We start from the raw sequence: 25,971 nt of genomic DNA, 5'->3' as shown, positions 1-25,971 counted from the left end.
AATTATATCTAAGAACACTCTCGATCAAGCCACCTTTCAAACAAAAAAAAAACTAAATTAAAATCGGTTCATTAGTTTAGGAGCTACGATGCCACAGAGAGATACACAGATACACACGCCAAACTTATAACACCCCTCTTTTTGGGTCGGGGATTAAAAACTAACTAAGTACGATTACAAATGGTCTACACTCTACAGTATCTCAAATCACTAAATAACACATCTTCAGCTGGTTCGCCTCAAATCATGCTTGCCCAAGCTATTAAAATGAAGACCAATAACCTTAGGATACATATTGTTATAGTTCATTACAATGCAATGCGATCATCTATACGTATAATAAAATCATTTGACCAAAAGTTTGTACACGCGGCTAGCATTAAGTATGAGGTCGGAGATTTCACTATGATAAGATAGCCATGATGATGGTTTATGTATCTGCTATTAAGTTTAGTCTGGTCCTATTTCAATTAGAGTTCATAATTTTTAAATTATAGAAAGTATATTTTTAAATTCTTCAGTTTACATCTTTTATGTGCTCTTTACACATAGATAATATAACTTTTTTTGGTGGTGTCAAAGCGTTAAGCGGCGTTGAACCTAAGCCGTAGACTAGGTTTAAAACGCCTCTTGGTAGCACTCAAAGCTCTATAATATATAGGCTGGAAATCAGATTAGAAATGATATAGAAGCGTGTTTTGTCATCACCGTTCTATTGGGTAGAGTCGCTCATCACAGCTTTTTTTTTGCTATTGTATCGAGTGGGATGTCAAATGAAAGAGAAGAAAATTCTGAGTTTATAAATATAAATGTACTACAATATTAAAATATACCAAGCTACAGAAAAACAATTTTACTACAATATTTCAGCGTTCATTAAGACGATCACAGTCGGGTTTTAGTTTTCAACTTTATCTTGTTTATAATTTTTTATACGGGAGAGTTGGTAATAATCGACGACGTTTGGTCCCCATATTATGAACAACAGATACGATTTCTATTACATACTCTCTTTAGAATTACTCATACTCGTAGAAGCATCAGACAAAACCTAAAGCAAATATTAGTACAGAATAAACGCAGCGGTATATTTAAATCTAGTGAGCTTCTTTGTCGCTACCGTCATGGCAAATTTAGACAAAAAAATTCAATTTTGCGGATGGCTACTGAGAATTGAGCTTTTATAGATTATACATATAATAATGTTGTAATTCATTTTTTTCATATAGGAATAGCGAATGTTATAAAAACTATGAAATTTTATTTTATCCTACTTATACCTACCTGTCAATGTACTATCATTTATTATTACTTACATTTGGCAAAATAAATAATTTCATTTCATTTCGTACATGTTGCGAAAATAAATTGAGTTGGTATTAATTTTTATAGACGTCACACTTAAACTGCAGAACGTTTCAACCGAGAATGTCCGCCGCTGGACATAGCTTCTTCTAGAGGAGTTTACTTGTAACTCGTTTACTTGGAGTTTACTTGTAACGTTTAATATCATCTGTGAACCACCTCAGTCAGTAGTCTACCAATACATTATATACCTTACACATTGTATAGCCTCAATAGCTCAACGGTTAAGGAGTGGACTAAAATCCGAAAGGTCGGCGGTTCAAATCCCACCCGTTGCACTATTGTCCTCCCCACTCCTAGCAAAAGCTTTACGCTTAGTTGGACGGGAAAGGGGAATATTAGTCACGACTAACATGACTAATATTCCTTATAAAAAAATATTTTAAAAAAACATTCTGCAAGGTTTGCTCCGAGGTGTTAGAATTTGGTGGGCTAGAACTTGGAATCCCAAACTCCATCGGTGATCCGATCTATATGTTCCCACCTTCACTTCAGCTCTTCACTCACTCAAGAAGGGGTATGATAGATAGGGGTCATTAAACCAATACTTCTTTGGTTTCTACACGGCATCGTACCGGAACGCTAAATCGCTTGTCGGCACGGCTTTACCAGTTGTGTGGTAAGTAGCCACGACCGAAGCCTCCCACCAGACCAGACAAGAAATTTAGAAATTATAAAATTTCAAACTCCTGTCGGGAATCGAACCCGGGACCTCCCACTAAAAATACTACAGCGCTTAGCATTGCGACAGGGAGGCTGTCTTCTATAGCACTTCCTCATTTCTAATTTGTTCTCATAGAGATACTCCATGAACCTTTTTTAGTCCCCGACCCAAAAAGAGGGGTATTATAAGTTTGACGTGTGTGTGTATCTGTGTATCTGTCTGTGGCATCGTAGCTCCTAAACTAATGAATTTTTTTTGTTTGAAAGGTGGCTTGATCGAGAGTATTCTTAGCTATAATCCAAGAAAATCGGTTCAGCCGTTTGAAAGTTATCAGCTCTTTTCTAGTTACTGTAACCTTCACTTGTCGGGGGTGTTATAAATTTTTAATTTAAACTTGTTACTCTTTTACTTCAGCGTTGGTAGACGTCTTTGTACTTCTGAATTGAGGCGGACTTAGCATGAACAATCTTTGCTAATGATATTGTAGTCGTTACGGTAGAGACTCTGAAAGACTAAGTAACAAAGCTCAATGACCTCAGTAGAGTTACATCGTTCAATGTCAAAATAGTTTTTAAATTCGGACAAAGCACTCGTTAAAATTAAATAAAGTTCCTCAAATAGAGATAATAAGTTTGCCATTGAATTAACTCTTCACCGTTGACATTCGATAATTATAAAACTGTGCCATCGGTTGCTCAAACGCTGTTGTTTAATACTAAGTACAATCAATGGCTATGATAAATCAATCAAAGAATAATGAATCGCTTGCCTTTGAAGTTAGTAGGCGGTGTTTTATGACCTCTTCACTAAATTTGACAAATTTGCATGTCACCGACTTGTTTTGAGCATTGTATGGCCGAGTTATGTAGGCGGATCGTTGTTAAAAAAACGGTCAAGTGTGAGACAGACTCGCGCACTGAGGGTTCCGTGCTCGGGTATTTTTTCCAACATTTTGCATGATAAATCAAAAACTATTATACATAAAAATAAATTAAAGCCCTTTCATATGATACCCCACTTGGTATAGTTATCTTACTTTGAAAATTTAAACACATTTTTTTTAATGATGTAACCACAAATTCGTGGTTTTCAGATTTTTTCCTATGCTTGTACCTACCTACCTGCCAAATTTCATGAATCTAGGTCAACAGGAAGTACCCTATAGGTTTTCTTGATAGACACGACGGACGAACAGACATACAGACAGACAGACAGACCACAAAGTGATCCTAAGGGTTCCTAAAGAAGATAAGGGTTCCGTTTTTCCTTTTGAGGATGACCTAACGGAACCCTAAAAACAAAAAAGAAGCCCAATTACCATAAATATTTTGATAGTTAGTCTATTAACATACAGTTTTTATTGTTATAGCTGCGGGTGTTCCTATGATTCTATTTGGAATGCCACTATTTTAGTTAAATTATTTATTCATTGTATTAAAATACATGAAAATATACTTAAGGTGATATACATATTAACTCTACAGTATAAATAATAAATTATAATTATTAGCTGTGGTTTGTTTATAAGTGTATTACATAGGATTAAAAGTACTTGACCGATTGCCATGATACTTTCCCAGTTTGAAAGCTTACCTCACCCTTGATCAAATCACTCCAGGAAATTCTGCACTTCTTGCATCAAATATTTTTCTGAGATCTAGTGGAACAAATCTAAGTAAAGCAGTGTTTAAGTCTGACTATGATATGCTTTCGTACCTACTACCAGTAAGTATATTACTTTATCTCAAGCAGTGCAATATTCTTACCTATTGATTCTATTCTATTGTAACACTAGCACAGAGGAGTGAATATAACATAATAATAATTTATTATATTCATTGAAGTAGAGCAGAACGAAGATTTCAGCCGTACGGTATTATAGTTTATTGAGAGATGATGAGATTTTATAACGTCATCTCTCAATAATCTGACTGGCCGGTTCCTAACGTCTCTTCTTCGCTCCGCTTGTTACCGCTGTAGTGGAAACGCACCCTGTATCGATGTAATACTTACCTTTAAATTAAATATTCTGTGGTATCGAGTTAATTAAACGTTTGACTTCGATAGCTGCTGGAACAAAGTTACACCACCCGTCTATCATCCATTATTCTAACTCCATTAAAAGCTGTCGTTTGTAATGTCGTATAGTTTAAATTGCCTGTTTTACTTTAGGTATCAATGTCTCTATTCAAAGTGTAGATTTCAGATATAATCATTCAGTAGCAGTTACGATGTTGTTGTACCTGTCAGACTTGACTATAAACACGGATGTAGTTAAAGCTATCTTTCTCTCTTGACAGTAGGACAGCCGCTAGACCAATTTTACTGATACAGGGATAACTAACCGTATTGTATATAATTAAGTTGGATTAACCTATAGCTTATTTGTTGAAATACCAAAAATCACTTGTTTGTTTATCAATATACATATAGGTAACATTTAAAAAAAGTTCTATCAACCATAACCTCAGGAATACCAAAAATCTGAAAACTGAGAGGTGCGAGTCCGAAATCGAAGTTCGAACCCCTGCCTCACGAACAGGCTATCATGGCTTATGAAAATACTTGAACAAACAAGTGTAAATTAAAAATTACCTCCGACAAAATATGAAGGTTACAAGTAACGAGAAAAGGGCTTTCATACGGCTGAACCGATTTTCTTGGATTATAGCTAAGAACACTCTCGATTAAGCCACCTTTCAAAAAAAAAAACTAAATTATAATCGGTTCATTAGTTTAGGAGCTACGGTGCCACAGACAGATACACAGACACACAGATACACACGTCAAACTTACAACACCCCTCTTTTTGGGTCGGGAGTTAAAAAGTAATTCCATGACATCTGATAACCATTAAGTAGCAGGTCTGATGTTACTCTTGTCACTCTATTGACATGACACACGGAAGTTGCCCAGACTCTGGAAGTGGTCCAAACAGACTTTGCAAGTGACAGAATTAATTGCACACAGAACCTTTCAAATCGAGATATTATCATCTAACTAGTTTTATTTAACTTTCTTAACAGGTGAATATTTACATACCTTCATAATATTTTGGTTTTGACAGTCATCAGTGGATTAGGTAGGTATATTGTGATTATAGCAAGAAATACTAATTACAATGTTACACAATGATGTAGTATTGGCACGAATATCAAAGTTTCTTCTAAGTGTACCTAATTGAAACGGCAAAATTCGAAAAACAGATATTGACCTTGGAGTCCAAGATGCTGTAATCCTAGGAAACCGTAGCGTTGAGAAGGTTTCCACTAAGTGGACAGAAGAGATCTAACGAATCGCAAAGTGACTGGATTCAGGAGGCGGTGCAATACCGTAGCAATACAAGAGACTTATATCCAACTGTGGACGTCTATTGATTGATTATGATGATATTTGAAAGATATAATAGGTAGGTATGCGCTGAGTTGCTCGAAACAAATTCAAAAATTCAAGTGAAGATTAAACTAATTTAATCACAAGAATTCTATGATGTACTTATCAAGTTAGTTTAATCACCACTTTAATTTTTGAATTTATTTCGAATAACCCAGCGTTAAATCCGAAACTGACTTCAACTTTTATATTGATTAATATTTAGGATTAGGTACAATTAGGTATTGGGTAGATAGAGATACCTTTTTTAGATGATTATTATTTATTTATTTATTTTATTATTTAGGTATATTAAAACAAATATACATTTTCAATGTTACAGTAATACAATGACTATTCCGGTGTATCGTAAACCTGGTCGTGACTTCGTTCGCGTGGATTTAGTTTTTTAAAAATCCTGTAAGAACTGTATGATTCCGGTTAAAAAGTAGCCAATATCCGTCTCCGGGATGCAACCTATCGTTATACCAGCCAAAATTGGTTAAAAGGATGGGCTGTGAAAAAATAACAAACAGGAAGACAGAGTGACTAACAGACAGAGAGACAGACAGACGGACACACTTTCGTGTCTATATGGATTATGGAAGTATTGATCATATTAACATAGATATGGATTAATCTTTGAAGAAATTCATTACCTGTAAGTAAATATACCTAATATACCATGTACTTAATTTGTGAGAATTCACTTAGTCTTACCTAGTTTGAGGATTATGTTAGCTACCACCCACAATAGAGTAGGTAATGAGATGGAAATAAGCTGCATCGCTAAGCCTTTGTCGACGCGTTAGTAGTAGGGCTGAAATCTACTATTAATTTCTGCTACTGTACCTATTTTAGATAACAGTTAACACCCAATTCAAAAAGTTTTATTTTTGAGTACTTACCGAATTTGCATTTATATCTCTCGAAATCTCAAAACCCGCTGCTAATCGAGAACAAAAGACGCAAAATCAAAACTTGCCAATATAGAAGTTATAGTAGATATAATTAACATAATATAATATTACATAAAATATGTTAATATATTCTTTTCATCGTTACTGTAATTTAGGCTGAACGGTGATCTTTACATTAAGTCAACTGATATATATTTAAACCGCAATTTAAAGCCGCAGAATCACATGCCACTAAATTTTGTGACATGATTATAATAATGATCGTATTAGATTTAGAAAGCCGGTTAATTATCGCGGTGAAGCATGCCATAAAATTTTGAATTAACAAATGTAACGCATTGAAAAATGTTTTAATATAAATAAATATGAATAATGTGATCATCGCTAAATATAGCTATAGAGAGCATTAAATTTGTATAACATATTATTATCTAAATAAAGATCAGCTGTTTATGAATTTTAATTTGAAGATTATAACTTAATTTAGAATTATTGTGTTGTTAATAGTTGATCATTGCCTGGGAATTCTTTGATGTTCATAGAATCATAGAGGGCATTAAAATATTATATTGTAATGATTATTATTAATTAAATAAACATTACCATTTAAAGCGTTGAAAGTAACTGAATGCAAATTATTTTTAATAGATTATGATAACAAGGAGTCAGCACATAGATGGTATTTTAATAGTATGGTCAAATATTTGTGATGTTTAACTACTATTGTTTTTGTAAAAATTCTGTGTGATTAATGAATCAAAATTCAAATTTTTACTAGCGCTGAGTTGTTCTAAGCTAATTTAAAAATTTAAGTAGATATTTATACCAATTTAATCACGAGACTCCGTTGAATTCTTGTGCTTGAATTAGTTTAATCTTCATTTAAATTTTTGATCATTGAGATGATCGTGAATTTTTGATCATGCCTATCAGATATTTAAAGGCCAAAGTTAAACCGCCACTATGCCTAGATTTTGTTCAGTTTTAACGATAAGTCTCCTTCGTGCCCCCTTCCAGCTATTCGTTACTGGCGTAAAACCTGGCAAAAAATCGTAAAGACCAAGAAAAAGATTTTTAATATTTTGCTTTTGTAGGCATCGTAAAGGTTACGTAGCTATTCGGTTCTTCATTTCTAATAGGTACATACTGCTAGAATATGGAATGCCTTTCCAGCTTTTTCCCCACTACAGCTCTAATACTTGTAGGTAGGTAGGTACCTACGTACCTTAAGTAAGAGTTACTAGGCACCTTTTAGACGCTTTTCACTTTGAGCTGTTTTTTCACCTCCAAAGTCAAGTGCAAGTTTATATAGAGTGAAATCAGAACGCTAGAAAAACTTAGCGTAATTATTATACTATTTTAACACAATCCAATGCTTATAAACATCCGTATCTCGTGGTTTTAGTGATTTAATATTTTTCAAACCCGAACTGTATAGTGTATCCCACCAAAAACATTTCATGTAAAAAGTTAGCCAAGACTCACAAGTTCATAATGTTTTCACTGTTAAAAAGTTATAAGATCTCTAGTAGAGCCAAGCCCCTAGCTGATCTTAGATTTGTGCTGGCCATGGGACCTATCCCAAGTCCAAAGTAATATAGCTCTTAAATGTTCTTGACTATATTACATTTATAACAATAAATAACAAATCACTCTACTTACAAGCTCTGATTCTACAAACCCTATATCTTGGTAAAAAAAGTACGGTTTGGCCGTTTAATAACTTTTAACGTTTAATATGTAATGTCATGTAATAGTTTTACGAACATTAAACGGCCAAGCCGTACTTTTTTTACCAAGATATAGGGTTTGTAGAATCAGAGCTTGTAAGTAGAGTGATTTGTTATTTGTTGTTTATAAATGTGATATAGTCAAGAACATTTAAGAGCTATATTACTTTGGACTTGGGATAGGTCCCATGGCCAGCACAAATCTAAGATCAGCTAGGGGCTTGGCTCTACTAGAGATCTTATAACTTTTTAACAGTGAAAACATTATGAACTTGTGAGTCTTGGCTAACTTTTTACATGAAATGTTTTTGGTGGGATTTCATTTCTTTTTGGCAGGTGCCCTAAATTTTTTTGATCTATTTCTTGTAGGTACATCATTTTCATGGCCCACTCTCTATCGTTACCTCTTTTTTTAAAAGCTTTTATTCAACTTGCAATGTACTCGTATGTAAGTATATTTGTTCGGGTGGAATCTTGCAACTCAATTTTGAAGCAGATATACCAAATTTCAGTCTTTTAGGACTTCAGGAAACACAGATACTTGGTACGTTTGATAAATCTGCCACGGACATCTTATCATATAAACTTTAGTATTCGAGCAACAGATTTTACAGATATGCATCTCATATACGAGGGGATGAAGGGGGACCCGATTTCTTAATTTATCTGTTGTTCATAATTCTTGTTTGTACTTAATGCCAAATTTCAGTCTTCTAGGACTTCGGGAAGTACCCTAGAATTACAGACTAGAAGTTTTGACTGTCAATAAATCTGAAACTATAAAAGCTAGACAATTGATACTCAATGCGTTTAATCAATCTGCCAAAGACATCTTCTCCTGAAAATATCAGCATTCTAGCGACAGAATTTACAGATTTGCTTTACTCATAAGAGGCGTAGAGGGGGGGCATTGCCAATTTCTTAATTTTCCTGTAGTTTGTATGCAATTTCTAGTCTACACACCAAATTTCAGCCTTCTAGGACTTCGGGAAGTACCCTAGAATTACAGACTAGAAGTTTTGACTGTCAATAAATCTGAAACTATAAAAGCTAGACAATTGATACTCAATGAGTTTAATCAATCTGCCAAAGACATCTTCTCTTGAAAATATCAGCATTCTAGCGACAGAATTTACAGATTTGCTTTACTCATAAGAGGCGTAGAGGGGGGGCATTGCCAATTTCTTAATTTTCCTGTAGTTTGTATGCAATTTCTAGTCTACATACCAAATTTCAGCCTTCTAGGACTTCGGGAAGTACCCTAGAATTACAGACTAGAAGTTTTGACTGTCAATAAATCTGAAACTATAAAAGCTAGACAATTGATACTCAATGAGTTTAATCAATTTTCCAAGGACATCTTATCCTGAAAATATCAGCATTCTAGCGACAGAATTTACAGATTTGCTTTACTCATAAGAGTCGTAGAGGGGGGGCATTGCCAATTTCTTAATTTTCCTGTAGTTTGTATGCAATTTCTAGTCTACATACCAAATTTCAGCCTTCTAGGACTTCGGGAAGTACCCTAGAATTACAGACTAGAAGTTTTGACTGTCAATAAATCTGAAACTATAAAAGCTAGACAATTGATACTCAATGAGTTTAATCAATTTGCCAAGGACATCTTATCCTGAAAATATCAGAATTCTAGCGACAGAATTTACAGATTTGCTTTACTCATAAGAGGCGTAGAGGGGGGGCATTGCCAATTTCTTAATTTTCCTGTAGTTTGTATGCAATTTCTAGTCTACATACCAAATTTCAGCCTTCTAGGACTTCTGGAAGTACCCTAGAATTACAGACTATGAATTGTGATGATCATCAGTGAGGGACGAAAACGGCGTATTTTAGGTATCAATAAATCTATAACCATAAAAGCTAGATATTTGATACTTAGTATATTTGGTAAATTTGCTGAGGACACCTTATACTGAAAATTTCAGCTTTCTAGCGTCATCCAGACTGAAGTTATGACGGGTCGAAAATACGGCGAAACACTTCGAGAAAAAGGTACTACGTAGCGCCCCGGCCGCCGTTTGGCTCGTCTTGGCGGGGGCACTGCCGTGCCCCCTGATACCTATCGTGCAAACTCGGGTCAATGCCCCACCTACGACGTGGCATTGACTTTGAGTGACCTAGTTACGGTATGTGTGTTGACCTCTAGCGTTAGTCAGATGTTTTATTTGCAATATATTGTGAACTTCTTTTTTTTTAAATGTTTTTCGTTGTGTCTATTACGGTATCTTATCAGTAATCATCAGCACTATCACCTGTCTTCGTTTTTGCTAGCGTTCAGCCGGGCGATTCAGAATACTCGATTCGGTAAGTTATCGTTCGATAAGACGTATTTTTCAATGAAGAGTACGTCTTATCGAACGGTAACTTACCGAATCGAGTGTTCTGAATCGCCCGGCTGGTTACACCCTGTATAGGTACAAAAAGTTTTATGAAAATTTGTCCCAATCACTGTTTGTGAAACTTAATCAAAATCATCCATTAAAGTAATCTGATATCAGTCAATGCAGGTGGAATGTGTTGAGTGCGGTCAGACAAAAACATTTCATCACGTCAATGTTATGATAATTTGAAATCATAACCAGTCGTAAGTTGTAACAGTAACTCGATTATTCTAAATACATCAGAAACACGATACTTTCATAATACCTTCGGCAATAACAAATCAATGTTCCTGACGTTTCAATTTGTATATTGACATGATTTTATTAATCTTTTAGTGCCTGAGAGGCGCCAACACATCCTCGATTTGAATACATCTATATTATCTACTATGCCGTTCCTTATTGATTCTACATATTTTTTAACTCCCGACCCAAAAGAGAGGTGTTATAAGTTTGACGTGTGTATCTGTGTATCTGTTTGTGGCATCGTAGCTCCTAAACTGATGAACCGAATTTAATTTAGTTTTTTTTTGTTTCAAAGGTGTCTTGATCGAGAGTGTTCTTAGCTATAATCCAAGAAAATCGATTCAGCCGTTTGAAAGTTATCAGCTCTTTTCTAGTTACTGTAACCTTCACTTGTCGGGGGTGTTATAAATTTTTAATTTACACTTGTGTTCATAGTTTTCTTCTGTGGGTAGGTATCCAGTGGTATCTTGAAGTTAGTTTAGAAAACCTACAAGTGTCTGTTACAAAAACTGGTCAAGTGCGAGCCGGACTCACACACGAAGGGTTCATCGTACAAGATATAACACCATTTACTTTTTTAATTTGCATGGCGGCCATTTTGAAATACGCCATCTTAGTTTTTTTATTATTTTTATTAATAGACACTGCGAAAATTACAACTCTCTGTCTATTACGGTTCATGAGATACAGCCCGCCGACAGACAAACTGACGGACAGCGGAGGGTTAGTAAGTAATAGGGGCCCGTTGGCACCATTCGAGTAGGTACGGAAGCCTAAGAAGGCACGTGATGTCAACCAAGTATTTTGATAATCCATTGATATTATTCGCTATTATTAAGGCGTCAGTGGCGTCTTTAACAAAGCCGATTACTATAAGCGGATTTCTCCTCAGTAAACCTAAATATTCCCTTTTTTCTACTAGCCCCCCACTCTAGCTCGCACGGGTGCAATTTACTAATGAAGAAAATTAGAAATGTATTGAGATTTTCATAAAAATAACATCCAAATTTTCCCATAAATGTTTCAATTTTTTTTTTCATACAAACCTCCCGTTCCTAAGTAATTCTTTCATACATGCGGCAATTTACTTTTATTTACAAAGATAGAAATACATAGAAGAAGATAAGGCGTAGACGTACATTTATTTTTTATTTCATTTATGAATCTTTTTTACCATCTCTCAGTCTATTTCATTGTTTATGGGTCAGAAGCTCATGGCGCCTGTCTTAATAAATTTCTCACATACTTTAGGATGCTGGAAAGTGTTAACGCTTGTCCGTGGCAATAACAATAAATCATAGAACCATTACCATTTATTTTTGATATGTAAGTATATCAGCCGATATTGAATAACAGATATCAATCATTGATAATAATTTACTATGAATTTGTTATAGTTAGGGCTCTAGCACACGCGACATTTTTAGCACGGTGATCAACGATTTTGCGATTTTTAACGACTTTTTGATGGCTGAATTGAAATCGCGCGTCTTAGTGTTTGGATGCGATGCGACTTATCGCTGCAACTGGAGATTGTATGTGTGCGGAGTGGAGCACTCAAATTTTCAAAGGCAGCATCGAGCTTCCAAAAAGCAACTAAATCGCCGATAGCTGATGCTTAAAATCGTTGTGTCTGCTATAGCCCTTGAATGCGTAAGCCCACCTCAAATTACCCAAGTTTAACTGATAATCAATACCCATAGCTCTTGCTATTAAAAAGAGATCATTTTTGATTCCATTGCATTGCAGAACCGAACCTTTAATAAATCATCAAAATATAGCTTTGATATTAAATTAATTAAGTTATTTAATTGATGAATGGTCTCTATTACAACCCGATTAGCAAAAGAGCAACGATTAATTCAGCTAATGTACTAATGGACTATCGTGGCAACCCCCTACCAGACACCCTTAAACTTATTTGGTGTCTAACAACGATACTAAGGCCCTGTTAGACCACCTCCAGATAAACTATCTAACGATACCTAACGATAACTAACGATGTTTTTCATTGAAAATACGTCAAAACGTCAAATTTATCCGTTAAATCAAGTTTATCTGGCGGCTGTGAAACAGGCACTTAGTGTCAGGCAATGCATGATGTGATTTCTAATACTATTCCGAAGTAAAATAACATTTTATACTTAGACGAAAGTTGCTAGTTATCTGCCAAAGCCAACATGATCCAAACTTCAGGTCGCTGATCGTCCCTCCCTGTGTTTGGGACAATGCGCATAGAAACTTTCAACTTTTGTAAAATAAATAAAGGTTTGGCACTCATGGGCTCTTTCTGTCTATATTGACGTTTGGATAGCGTTTCGGCAACTGTCAATTAGCTGACCAGAGCTATAAATAAATAAATTCACGTCAATTTAACAAACGTGTAACTTATTTGGGAATAATTTGTTTCATGCTAATTTGAACAGTAAATCTTCTGCCTCGAAATAATTAGGCGTTATAAATAAAGATTTGAATGATCAAGTTTGTGGATTACGTAGAGTCTCTGTTACAGTTTAATTTTTTATTACTTGCTTTGAGCTTTGATTTTTAAATTTTAAAACATACTGCATTTTAATGCGTTTTTGGGCAGCTTTCCAAAACTAAGCTTGTATGACTTTACATATTTTAAGCTGTTTGTGTTGTGATTTTTCTTAAATACAAACTGCTTGACAGCTGAATCTAATTTTCAGAAAAGTTAACATTAAGTACGTAAGTTTAAATAACCGTTATAATTATTCGCTTATCGCTAGTTAGTGACACACATTAAAAATTGGTTATAGCAAAAACAAAATTCTCACAAACACGGAAACAGTAAAAAACTATAAATCAATAGCAATTATCCATTCGTCAAATCTTATCCAATTAAATCAATTGGTAGACACCATAAAACGATTAATAATTAATCTTTACAAGAAGTTACTAATAATACTAACGTGTGATTTTGTTTGCTTACCTAGGTTTATTTTTACCTAGGTTTATTTTTACCTAGGTTTATTTTTATTAGATGCCCGCGACTTCGTCGCGGGCATCTAATAAAAATACGCCGCGTCGTATATTTCGGTTTTTTTTTTTAATTTTCGTGGGACCTTTTTTTTACCTTTGGAGTAAGAGTTTATAACAAAATACACATTGGTATATTTACAGACCCTGAATTAAAAATATCGGAGGGTTTTCTATACTAATATTATAAAGAGGAAACCTTTGTATTTTTGTATTGAATAGGCTCAAAAACTACTGGACCGATTTCAAAATGTCTTTTACCATTACTTAGAGGGATTCTTCCGAATCCGTATAGGCTATATTTTATCCCGGAAAATAGAAAAAATAAATGTCCACCCGTGCGAAGCCGGGGCGGGTCGCTAGTTTAAAATAAAAATATAAGCAATTTAACTATTATATTATTATCAATTCCCATTTATACACACTCACACATACATGTACAGTAGTAGGTGCCATCGTGAGCCCATCCGAAGCTCTTCAGATCACTGCACGATTTATTGAGTGAGTTATTTGTTTTACGTCAGATATTGATGGATCATGGGAGATTTTTTTCTATTTTTAGTTCCCGACTCGAGTACTAGAGAATTTCAGCGTTCATCAAAGGAAAACATCGGCAACATTCTTTTGAATGGCGCTCGTGTTTATTGGGTCGAAGATTCAGTTAATTTGAGTTGCGCTAGTTTGAAATGGTTTTTAAAGGTATAACGTCTCGCTCCGTAATTTCATGCTCCTATTCAACGTGAAAATTTTCCGCTAATGCGAATGGCAAAAATCTGAAACACCCATACACGGTAAAAGACTTTTTGGAATTTAACCAAAACGGAACAAAATGTTAACTCCGCTACATATTTTTCCAAGCGAAGTTTTCATTCTCTCAAAAAAAAAACCCCATTTTTGTTGCACAACATTCACGAGGAGAAGGGGTGATAGCCCAGTGGTTAGGACGTTGGTCTTCTTTTCGGGTGATTGGGAGTTCGATCCCGGGCACGCACCTCTAAATTTTCGAAGGCATGTGCGTGTTGAGCAATTAAAATATATCACTTGCTTTAACGGTGAAGGAAAACATCGTAAGGAAACCTGCACGCCTAAGAGTTCTCCATAATGTTCTCAAATGTGTGTGAAGTCTGCCAATTCGCACTGGGCCAGCATGGCAGCCTATGGCCTAAACCCTTCTGATTCTGAAAGGAGGCCAGCTCAGTATTGGGCTGGCAATGGGTTGATCATAATTTACGAGTAGGTAAGGAAATAAAACAACACAACTTTAAACTGAAATTTTCTTTCGCAGGTCGTCAGAAGATGAACTAAAAGCCACAATGAACATGAGCAACGACGGTGTCACGTGATGTAGACAGACATGCAGGCAGACTTCAATAGAAATAGATTAAGAAATAGTGTTAGTGACTAAAGTGCTATTAACTGACAATTGTCTCATAAATATTAAGTTACAGTGAGTGTAAGTTAACTACAGTCATGGAGTATCAGAGACGTCTTCTGGTCTACATTTCAATGTGAGTATTGAATAACATACAAGTCACAACAAATCGATTTGGGAGATTAAATTGCAATATCATTTTTGGGGTTCCGTACCTCGAAAGGATAAACGGAACCCTTATAGGATAAGTTTGTTTTCCGTCTGTCTGTCCGTCTGTCGTGTCTGTCAAGAAAACCTATAGGGTACTTCCCGTTGACCTAGAATCGTGAAATTAGGCAGTTAGGTAGGTCTTAGAGCATAAATAAAGGAAAAACCCGAAAACCGTGAATTTGTGGTAAAAATTAAAATATATTCAATTTTTAAACTAAGATAACTATATCAAGTGAAGTATCATATGAAAGGGTTTTACCTGTACATTCCAAAACAGATTTTTATTTATTTACTATAGTAATTTTTGATTGCTGTTTTTGAGTGCACGAGTCTGACTCGCACTTTTTTTAGTAATTTACTGTTTTACTAATATTAAGTATGTCACTCCATTCATATGCCATCTTGAAGAGGCATTATGTTCTATAGTGGATATACGTGGGCCAAGATTCAAGAATGACACCTACTTACGTCAATACATGAGTATTTTTATAGGAAATGGTCATTTTTGCCTTAACCTCCCATAAATCAATGGCATTTAGCCTTCAGCTGTTCAAACAACACTTTAAACTTTTAAAGCTTCTATTGTATCAATTTGGTTTACGATATTCTATATCAATTGAAATTTACCGCTCAGCCATAAACACCAAACAAAACACATAATGTGGTCGTAAAATGGATTTAAATCAAATTAATAGCGTCTAACTTATAAAATCTAACCAATGGATTGACACTTAACCACTTGACTGTCATATTTTTTTAATGTTCCATAATATTTCATCACTTGTGATGTAACAGATGGTAGTGACAATCTAAAACATTAAAATCCTAATAAATAAACTATTAGATACATCTTGCCGTTACATTGGAACTAACTCTCAGATTGAATTTTTAAAGTATGTGATTTCGGGATTTATTTCTTATGGAATTTATTTTACTGCAGACCCGACACTTAAGCATCAGGATTTACTTAGTTGCTTTTTGGAAGCTTGATGCCGCGACTAAACGCTTCACTCTGCACACATATGTAATTACAATCTTCAGTCGCAGTGATTAACTTGATTATATTTATAACTAGAGAATGCCTGCGACTTCGTCCGCGTGAATTTATGTTAAAGATCCCGTGGAAACTGTTTGATTTTCCAGGATAAAAAGTTGCCTATGTCAATTACAGGGACGCATCACGCAAGCTATCTCGGTACCAAATTTCATACAAATCGGTTAAGCGGTTGGGTTTTTGGGAATCCCGAGGGAACACTTTGATTTTCCGGGATAAAAAGTAGCCTATGTCCGTCCTCGGGATATAAGCTAACCCTGTACCAAATTTCGTCAGAATCGGTTAAACTGTTGGGCCGTGAAAAGGTAGCAGATAGACAGACAGACAGACAGACAGATAGACAGACACACTTTCGCATTTATAATATTAGTATGGATAGTATGGATTTCAATATAGTGATCGAATCGAACCTATGTTGTCGAAACGCAATACAGCATCGATGCAGCCGCAAAATCGTCGATCGCTGATGCTAAGAGCATCATGTCTGCTATGGCCCTAAATCAATGATCTAGCGCTAATTTTACACATTTTGGTCTAAATCGATTAATATTAACCTTAACTTAAAAGACCCAAAGCGCTTCAAGTACTTTAGTTATAAATATTGATTGCTCAAGAAAAATCTTACAAATAGTAAACCGTATCAGCGTGGAAGTCAACGAGTCATCAATGTAAGATATCGTGAGCATAAAAAAACTAAACCCGAGTTATCAGTGGCGTATTATCTACAATTTCGTAATAATTATCGAACTACTTTCGCTTCCTATTTAGTTTTAAATTGCATAATTGCGTGGTCGATTTATAACGCGCTTTTCGTGGGCGATCCAGATCCAAATGAATTCGTTTGCAATGACAAAGATCTTTCCTAATTTGTAAAGCTAATGATCCATGGAGACCTAGGCATTAAACGAACTATAATTTACTGTTAAATAAAAATACGCTAGTCTTTAGAGCATGCTTAAAACACTTTTTTTATCAAGCTTAAAAGGTAAAGGTTGCAGGTTTAAAGTCTAAAAGATTGACATTTCTTTCAAATTCCACTTTTGCTTCCCAGCACTAGCTTTGTGGGATAAAATAAACAAACATACTAAACATTTCATAAGAAAGTTAATATTATTTTTCCATAATCACTTTATGTTATTTTAAAAAATGTCAAAAAGTTATTTTCAATTTTTTTTTCTTAGTTATGCATGTTGTTAGTAAGAGAAAAATTAGGTAGTTGAGAAACAGATTTTAGTATCTCGTGTAGGGACATTTTGTTTAATATTTGTAGTGTTTTTTTTTTGTAGTGTTTTGCTAATTCGCCCTAAGTATTTATTGAAGATTGTCATCTGACCTCCGTAACCCATTAAGATTAAATCAGCAAGGTTTCAGATAAGCTCTTTGTGCGTATAGAGTATAAGACCTACTTGTGGTTAGCGATCATTATCGAATATTAGTGACAGTAACCGTGACTAACTGTCACTAATAGATAATCAAACTTGCCTACTCGCTACTATTAAAAAAATATTGCACTCTTAAAAGGAAAACTGACTGATTCTAAAAAAATTGAGACTTTTGCACGAAGGTTTTCTTTTTGGTGTAGGAAAGGTCTTTGAAGATTGCCAACAGAATTAAAAAAAAAAATGAATCTGTACCTATTAATTTTTCTTCAAAATCTGTCTGAACTTTTTTCCTAATTATAGTTTAAAAAAAACCTGGTCTTTTATTTCACAAAACCATCTCGCGAATAGAAGCTATTAATCAGTGTCTTTCATCTGTCGCACAAGAATAGCTCATCGAAATTAGTAGCTTTATTTTTGCTTAATATAGGAAAGGAAAATAAAACTATAGTCAGAAGTGGTTTCATTACAACTATAGCTTTTAGGGTTTCGTACTTTAAGGGTGCCAACGAGGCCCTATTCCTTAGTCTACACTGTTCGTCTGTCTGTCTATCTCATTAACCGTAATAGGTAGAGAGTTACCACAGAGTGTGTATTTGCATTTCCGCTATAACGAATAAATAAAAAACATCGGTTAAGTGCGAATCGGACTCACACACGAAGGATTCCGTACCATCGTACGTAAGAATTAACACTTTTTAATTTCATTATTTTTTAATGGTGGTCATGTTGAAATTTTTACATAATTTGTTGTATCCTATATCCTGTGAAAATGACAAATTTCTATCTATTGGTTCACAAGATACAGTCCGCTGACAGACAGACGGACGGATGGACGGACGGACAGCGGAGGCTTAGTAATAGGGACCCATCGGGTACGGAACCCTAAAACTACGATCGTGAATTTCAAAATCACGCAAATTAAAAAAATTAAAAGCTCTCAGTCCGGTTCGCACTTGACCGATTTAAAAAAAGTACATCCATACTAATATTATAAATGCGAAAGTGTGTCTGTCTGTCTGCTACCTTTTCAGGGCCCTACAGTTTAACCGATTCTGACGAAATTTGGTACAGAGTTAGTTTATATCCCGGGGACGAACATAGGCTACTTTTTATCCCGGAAAATCAAAGAGTCCCCACGGTTTTCCTAAAGACCCATCCGCTAAACCGATTTGTATGAAATTTGGTACCGAGGTAGCTTGCGTCCATGTTATTGACATAGACAACTTTTTATCCCAGAATACCAAACAGTTTCCACGGGATCTTCAAAAACCTAGTACCTTTAGTTATTAATAAACAAACATAAAACGTAAATAATATGAGCTCAGTGGACACCATTCCTTAGAGCATTTCTCGGCAGGGCTGTCAGAACCTGTCCCTATTTATTACCTACCTGAATTCTAGAAATTGCAATTGCTAGAGATTTAGCTCTAAAGATTGCAATAAACATATTAAGATGGTTCCTAACAGGTATTTTTCTAGTTAGTTTCATTTCCTTGGGTAGGTACTCGATCGCACCTGCATTGCGACCCTGACCCCCGATTGTGTAAAAAACGTACCTATTCATCGTTATCGTAACGGCAGCAAATTCTGCCCTTTGATTGGTTGCTTCGCTGTTTACATTTTTTCACAGCCAATCAAGGGGCAGAGTTTGCTACTGATTACGATAACGATGAATACGTTTTTCGTACACAACCGAAAACGATGTTCCCGATTTCTAACGTCACCCGGACGTGGACTCACTCCACGGTACCGGCGGGGGCGTGCGGACTAACCAGTCCGACCAATTCACCCAACCCAACGTCATCCTAAGCCGCTGTTTGAGCCTCACAGGAAGCGTTCTTAAGACGATGTTACCCCCGACCTCTCCAATTTTATTTCTTCGAGCCCTAGGAATCATCCCCAGGGGAGCATCGCGTTCGTTAACCCTTCCGGTGACGTTGTAGCGGCCTACGCAGCATAATAATCTATCCGACTGATCAAACCCTCGACTATCCGAATTGGAGGTCGACGTCTTAACCATTAGGCTATCACCGTCTATATGAATATAGGTATAACATACCTTCTGGATAGATAGGTACAGTACACAACTGATGCATATTTGAAAGAGTTAATCAATCCGACTGAAAATGCTTTTAACCTAGACCGTAGGCAAAGCTGGCAATACTAAAGCATGACCTAATCACGCGGTTGCCAAACCCACCATGACTTCACATCCTAGTAGCACAATGGCCATTAAATTTCCCATAAACCTATTATTCATGTCTCTACTGGCGTAGCAGTGGCGCTTGGAAACATATTGCTAGTTTAATTTCCTGGCAAAAAATATTTAAAAAATCGAAAGTCTTTCCTTCCCGTCCTCACGTATGGTACTGAAACGTGAACACTGAAAAACGGTGTCGTCCACAAAATCAATGTCGCTTAGTGAGCTATGGTATCATCATCATCATGATTAACCACTACGCCGATCCACTACTGAGCATAGGTTTCCTCTCAGAATGAGAAGGGTTTAGAATCGAGAGGGGCTATGGCCTACTGACCGTCACAATGACCAAGTGCGGATTGGCAGACTTCATACACTTTTGTGAACATTATGGAACCTCTCAGGCATGCAGGTTACCTCACGATGTTTCCTTTACCAAGTCATATTGAATTACTTTACAACGCATATAACTCGGAAATGTTAGAGGTGCGTGCTCTCATACAACTATGATTTAAGTACAAGATCCGAAATGAGGAGATCCACAGTGGAACCAAGGTCACTGATACAGCCCAAACCATATTGGCAAGCTGTAGTTGGCGTAAGCAGGCCATGTTTGTCGTAGGGGCAGCAGAGCCGAAAAGTTCTAGAGTGGAGACGCGTAAGCAAGCGTAGTGTAGGGCGCCCTCCAGTACGATGATGGATTGAACCATAGATGAGGAGTAGATCAAACGATGTAAAAGGTGGCGGGAAGTGGCTGGATGAGGAAGGCTGAGGGCCGGGTGCGATGGCGCTCATTAGGGATAGCTTATGTCTTAGCTTATATAAGACTAGCTGATGCCCCCAGCTTCGCCCGCGTGGATTGGTCAGATCCCCTGCAGCATCAGGATTGAGGAGTTGGACTCCAAATTTTTTATGAAACAATGTCGCAAAGTTCCTCTATCGATTAAAAAAGAAATGACGCAAATCGGTTCAGAAATCTCGGAGATTTCGGTGTACATAGGTAGAAAAACACCTTTTTGAAAGTCGGTTAAAAAAGTAGCCTATGTTACTCCCTGGTCAATTCTCTACTTGTCTGTGAAAATCCCGTCAAAATCGGTTCAGCCGTTCCCAAGATTAGCCTTTTCAAACAGACAGACAGACAGACAAAAATTTTAAAAACGTGTGATTCAGTTATAGTATCGTTCAAATAACCATATGACCTTAATATGCGGTAGTTATTTCGAAATTACAGACAGACACTCCAATTTTATTTATTAGTATAGATGGAATATTCATAGACTAAATAGAAAAGATCGTGATCTGATAAAAATGATTCTGGCCGTGAATTTAATCGAAAATACCGAATAGAATCAACAGGTTATTATTTGAAACACGTATATAAAAATTCCAAAACAAAAACGTTTGTGTAAAGATTTTTATCTCTGTAACGATAAACATAAATCGATTCATTATTATTTAATCATGTAGCGAATCGATTAAAACTACGCTTTAACGTAGTAGTAAGTGTAAATGGATGTTGATGTGTATCTATAAATTTTGATTTTAATATTGTATTCAATGTAGTTTTATCTATTCTTGCTTATCTTGTTATTTTTTTAAAAAGAATTCTTCCCAGCAAACTGCAGATATGGTTTCGGTGAGTTACGGTGCATCTACACATTCGCTAGAAAAAGAGTTCGACGAGTGGATAACACGTGGCGCATGCGCGCGCGCGCGCGTGTGTGTGTGTGTGTGTGTGTGTGTGTGTGTGTGTGTGTGTGTGTGTGTGTGTGTGTGTGTGTGTGTGTGTGTGTAATATATGTATATGTATGTACTTGCCGGTACCGGTACCGATACTGAACCGGTTAACTGCTCAGAAGGATGGTTTTAAGTACCTACTTCTAATTCAAACCGAGCAACCTTAGACAGAGCAACCTCTTCTCGAAGCTTGGGAACTACTTGGCTAGTCGGTTTCCACCTTAAACTACTTTTAGAAATAAATTTTAAATTTCCACAATATATTGATAGAATATTTTTAGCTCGACATAATAAATGACCTTGTGGCACAGTGTGCCTCATAAACTCAGTCGTGGGTTTTGACCCAGCCTCTAGTAAGCACATATAAAGCTTGAGAGGCATGTTTATAATCGGACATTTAAAAAAAATAAGCATGTATAGATACTTTTTTCAAATCGTCAAAATACTTTATTGTATACTGGAATCAAGATAATACATAGATACCGTAATAGGTGGGTACAAGTAGTAATAAATTGCATGAATTTTGACTAGATCCGTTGAATAATTCAGATTTTATCTCACTGTTCGTGTATGTGAGCGTAAAAAGTTGATTGATTAACTTATATACGATCGATAAGCAAATTAATTCATTTGGTTTGAATAAACCTTTCAATGGCCGTCATGGGTAGAGAACTACTTGTTATGAAGTCTATAAGTTTCAAGTTATATGGCCTGAAATCTGTGGATATGCGATGCAAGAATTTTTCTATCATCAAGAGTTACATTTATTTTGTCCCGTTTGCCGATGTTCCATGTATAGATTTGTCGGGTTTGCCGAGATATTTCACACCTCTTGCATTTTTGGTGACAGAGGGGCGGATTTTTTACGCAAATTGTATGTTAGCCTGGCGGTTAGTGCGGAAATGCAGCCAGCATTCTTGTTCTAGGCATCATTCAACGCGGGCATGATTTGTAGGTAAGTAGGTATAGTAACTACCTAGATTTGGCTTAGTTATCGGTACGATTTATTACATTTTTACATTTTTACAAAAAAGTTACTTTAATATCAATAGCAAGATGATGCCCGCAATTTCATCTGCGTGAAAATTCTGTGGGACTAATTGATTTTCCGATATAACAAGTAGCCTATGCCTGTCTCCAGGATGCAAGGTACCTCTGTACCTACCTACTAAAAAGACGATGCTCACGACTCTACGTGGATTTAGGTTGTAAAGAATCCTGTGGGAACACTTTATTTTTCCGGGACAAAATGTAGCCTATGTCCTTCCTCGGGGTGCAAAGTATCTCCGTACCTTTCGTTAAAAAACTGTTAAACGGATGGGCTGTGAAAAGGTAACAGACAGATAGACAGACTTTCGCATTAATAACAATAATACTTATGGATGATTAACTTTGAGTTTGTAAACGCGACTTCTTCCGCTTGGAATTTCTGTTTTTCTACATACCTACTCGTACAACTAGATATTTTCAAAGGTAGGAAATGCTTTGGAATAATTGTTTTCCTCAAACATTAGGTATATGCCTATTAGTTTGGGGCTTAGAAAGAACTCAATGATTTAAAGTCAATGTAAAGTTCATAATATTTTCATAAACAATAGATGAAACATTTATCTTATCGCAATATCATAAGCGAGGCATATATTCAAATGCACTATTTCAATGTTTCAAATAACATTTAATTCAATACAACGTCGATAGGGAAGGGTATGTCCTCTTCCTTATGATCATTTTGATCAAATGGTACATGTTGTTTTCAGTCATTGATGTCAATGCTTCTATTGATAGAGTTGAGACCACATGGAGGAAAACATGGTTTGTTTATTAAGCCGACTCGCCCTGGCTTCGCACGGGTCGACTTATCAATACAACTACAACAATACAACAACTTACAATTAATAATACATTAATTAATAATAATTAGTTACAAGTAATATTATAAATGCGAAAGTGTGTCTTTCGGTCTGTTACCGAAACCGTGAAAAGGTAACAGACCGAAGTCTGTTACCTTTTCACGGTCCATTCGTTGAACCGATTTGGACAAAATTTGGTAAACCTTATAACTTGTATCCTAGAGACAGACATAGGGATATATCCCGGAAAATCAAAGGATTCCTACGGGATTTTACAAACAATCCACGCATACGAAATCGTAGAAATCGTCCGATATTATGTTACAAAACTAACGTTTCCATTGAAATGTTAACATTGTTGTAATCCGAGAAAATCGCGGTTTGTGTTTTATATTATTATTGATATGCGAATAACTAGGACAACGTACGACATGCCTAGATGGGTAATAATAAGTACTTCTATAGTAGTAATAAGACGTATACAGACGGAACTTCATCCCGTCGTGGATTTAGGGTTTTAAAAATCTCACATGTACTTTTCAATTTCCCGGCATAAAAAGCAGCCTTTCACAATCACTCTCCAGGTCATATATATATGTATACCTATCTGTTTCTCCGTTGTGGTGTAATTGAAGAACAACCCAAAAATCCAGCAAACAGCACACTCTCGCTTTAAATTAGTAGTGATTCTATGTGAGTCAGTATTTTAACAGATTGCGAGTAACGAATTAAAAAATTCTTGAAGACCATTAAAGTTCACAGGATTGAAAACCTTGATAAGTTGATATCAATTAACTCAAGCTTCCTATTTATTAGGATAATCCATTTATGTACACTTTTCTCGCTAATAAATCTATTTGCACGATCAATAAAGCGGTGTGAAGTTTGCAAGTTAAATATTACGACGTCAAATATTTATTCTATGCTATAGAAGTCTAAACCGCTATTTGCATACATCAAACTGTTGCCGGCATATTTGTGATCAGATAAAGTAATAGCTAGGGAGTTGGTGGCAATTTCAATTTACGATAGATCATCACACTTCACACTAATATTATGAAGGCGAAAGTTTGTATGTGTGTGTGTATGTTTGTTACTCCTTCACGCAAAAACTACTAAACGGATTTGGCTGAAATTTGGAATGGAGGTAGATATTATCCTGGATTAGCACATAGTTTTAAAGTTTGAGAAGAAGCTTAAATAAAGTAAAATTGAAAGTAAATAAACGCCGCGCTGTTCTAAATTATTTGCAAGTGACATTAGATAATTTTGCAAAAAAACAAAATAATTTGCCAGATATCAAATCTTTGAAGTTTTTTTTTAAATAAAAATATTAGCCATGCTAATCGTAACAAATACTCCATTTCCCCTCCAATTAAGCAATACAACAATAGTGCAACGGGTGGGGTTTGAACCGCCGACCTTTCGGAATTCAGTCCGCTCCTCAACCGTTGAGCTATCGAGGCTCTGTCGAGTATCAAGTTCTGACATCTTTACCAGACACTCATAATCATAAAAGCCTGTCGAAGAGATTTACATCGAATTCTTATCAAAGAGTATCCGTGGAGAAAGTGCTAAATGCGAGCAAAATAATAAGATTTAGGTTAGTTTATATTTTTATTTTAGAATACTTAGAAATAAATTTTAATGAGTAGATAAGTAGTGCATAGAGACCGTCTTTATTAGTTTTGTTAAAACGACTAAAACCAAAAAGAAATGGAAATAGAAAGATTTTTATCCGAATAAAATTTTACAAGTACTTTTGAATCGTCAACTGAATCCACCACTGTGCACTGGTTGAAAATGCCCTTTCTATCTAGAATAATCAACAAATCCACGTTCTTTTATTATCAACCCCCGACCCAAAAAGAGTGGTGTTATAAGTTTGACATATCTGTGTATCTGTCTGTGGCATCGTAGCTCCTAAACGAATGAACCGATTTTAATTTAGGTTTTTTTGTTTGAAAGGTGGCTTGATCGAGAGTGTTCTTAGCTATAACCCAAGAAAATCGGTTCAGCCGTTTGAAAGTTATCAGCTCTTTTCTAGTTACTGTAACCTTCACTTATCGGGGGTGTTATAAATTTTTAATTTCGATTGTGTAATAGGTAGAGTAATCTTTTTACAGGCGCATGTTTGCCAAAGCAAAAAATTTAAATCTTTCTGCCATGGTCTCCTTATCTATAAATAATGATTTTACGATTTGGACGATATGTATAAAAGGCCACCCATGGCGCCAAAACTCTTGTTGTGTTCGAATCGAAAATGCATTTAAATCTCATTTCCTTAAGTGAGTTAAATCGTACAACTAAGATATATTTATTTTGTGCTTATAACGGTTAGTTTATTTCTAACTAGCTGACGCCCGCGACTTCGTCCGCGTGGATTTAGGTTTTTTGAAATCCCTCCAGTGGTTTTTGCGTGAAGGAGTAACAAACATACACACACACACACATACACAAAAAATTTCGC

The 25,971-nt window shown here is 35.8% G+C and overlaps 1 protein-coding gene across 2 annotated transcripts in view; it reads left to right on the top strand.

The window, feature by feature from the left end:
- Positions 1-25,971, top strand: part of LOC123875434 (thrombospondin type-1 domain-containing protein 4-like) — a 180,069-nt gene that overhangs the window by 22,591 nt on the left and 131,507 nt on the right. For both annotated transcript variants that reach the window (XM_045921254.1, XM_045921253.1), the window contains exon 2: positions 14,982-15,204. In XM_045921254.1, coding sequence (XP_045777210.1) covers positions 15,167-15,204 — 38 coding nt within the window. In that variant the 5' untranslated portion in view covers positions 14,982-15,166. The remainder of the gene's footprint in view (positions 1-14,981; positions 15,205-25,971) is intronic.

Source organism: Maniola jurtina, chromosome 20 (genome assembly GCF_905333055.1).
Source record: "Maniola jurtina chromosome 20, ilManJurt1.1, whole genome shotgun sequence".
NCBI lineage: Eukaryota > Metazoa > Arthropoda > Insecta > Lepidoptera > Nymphalidae > Maniola > Maniola jurtina.
This window is presented reverse-complemented; position numbering and strand designations above follow the sequence as displayed.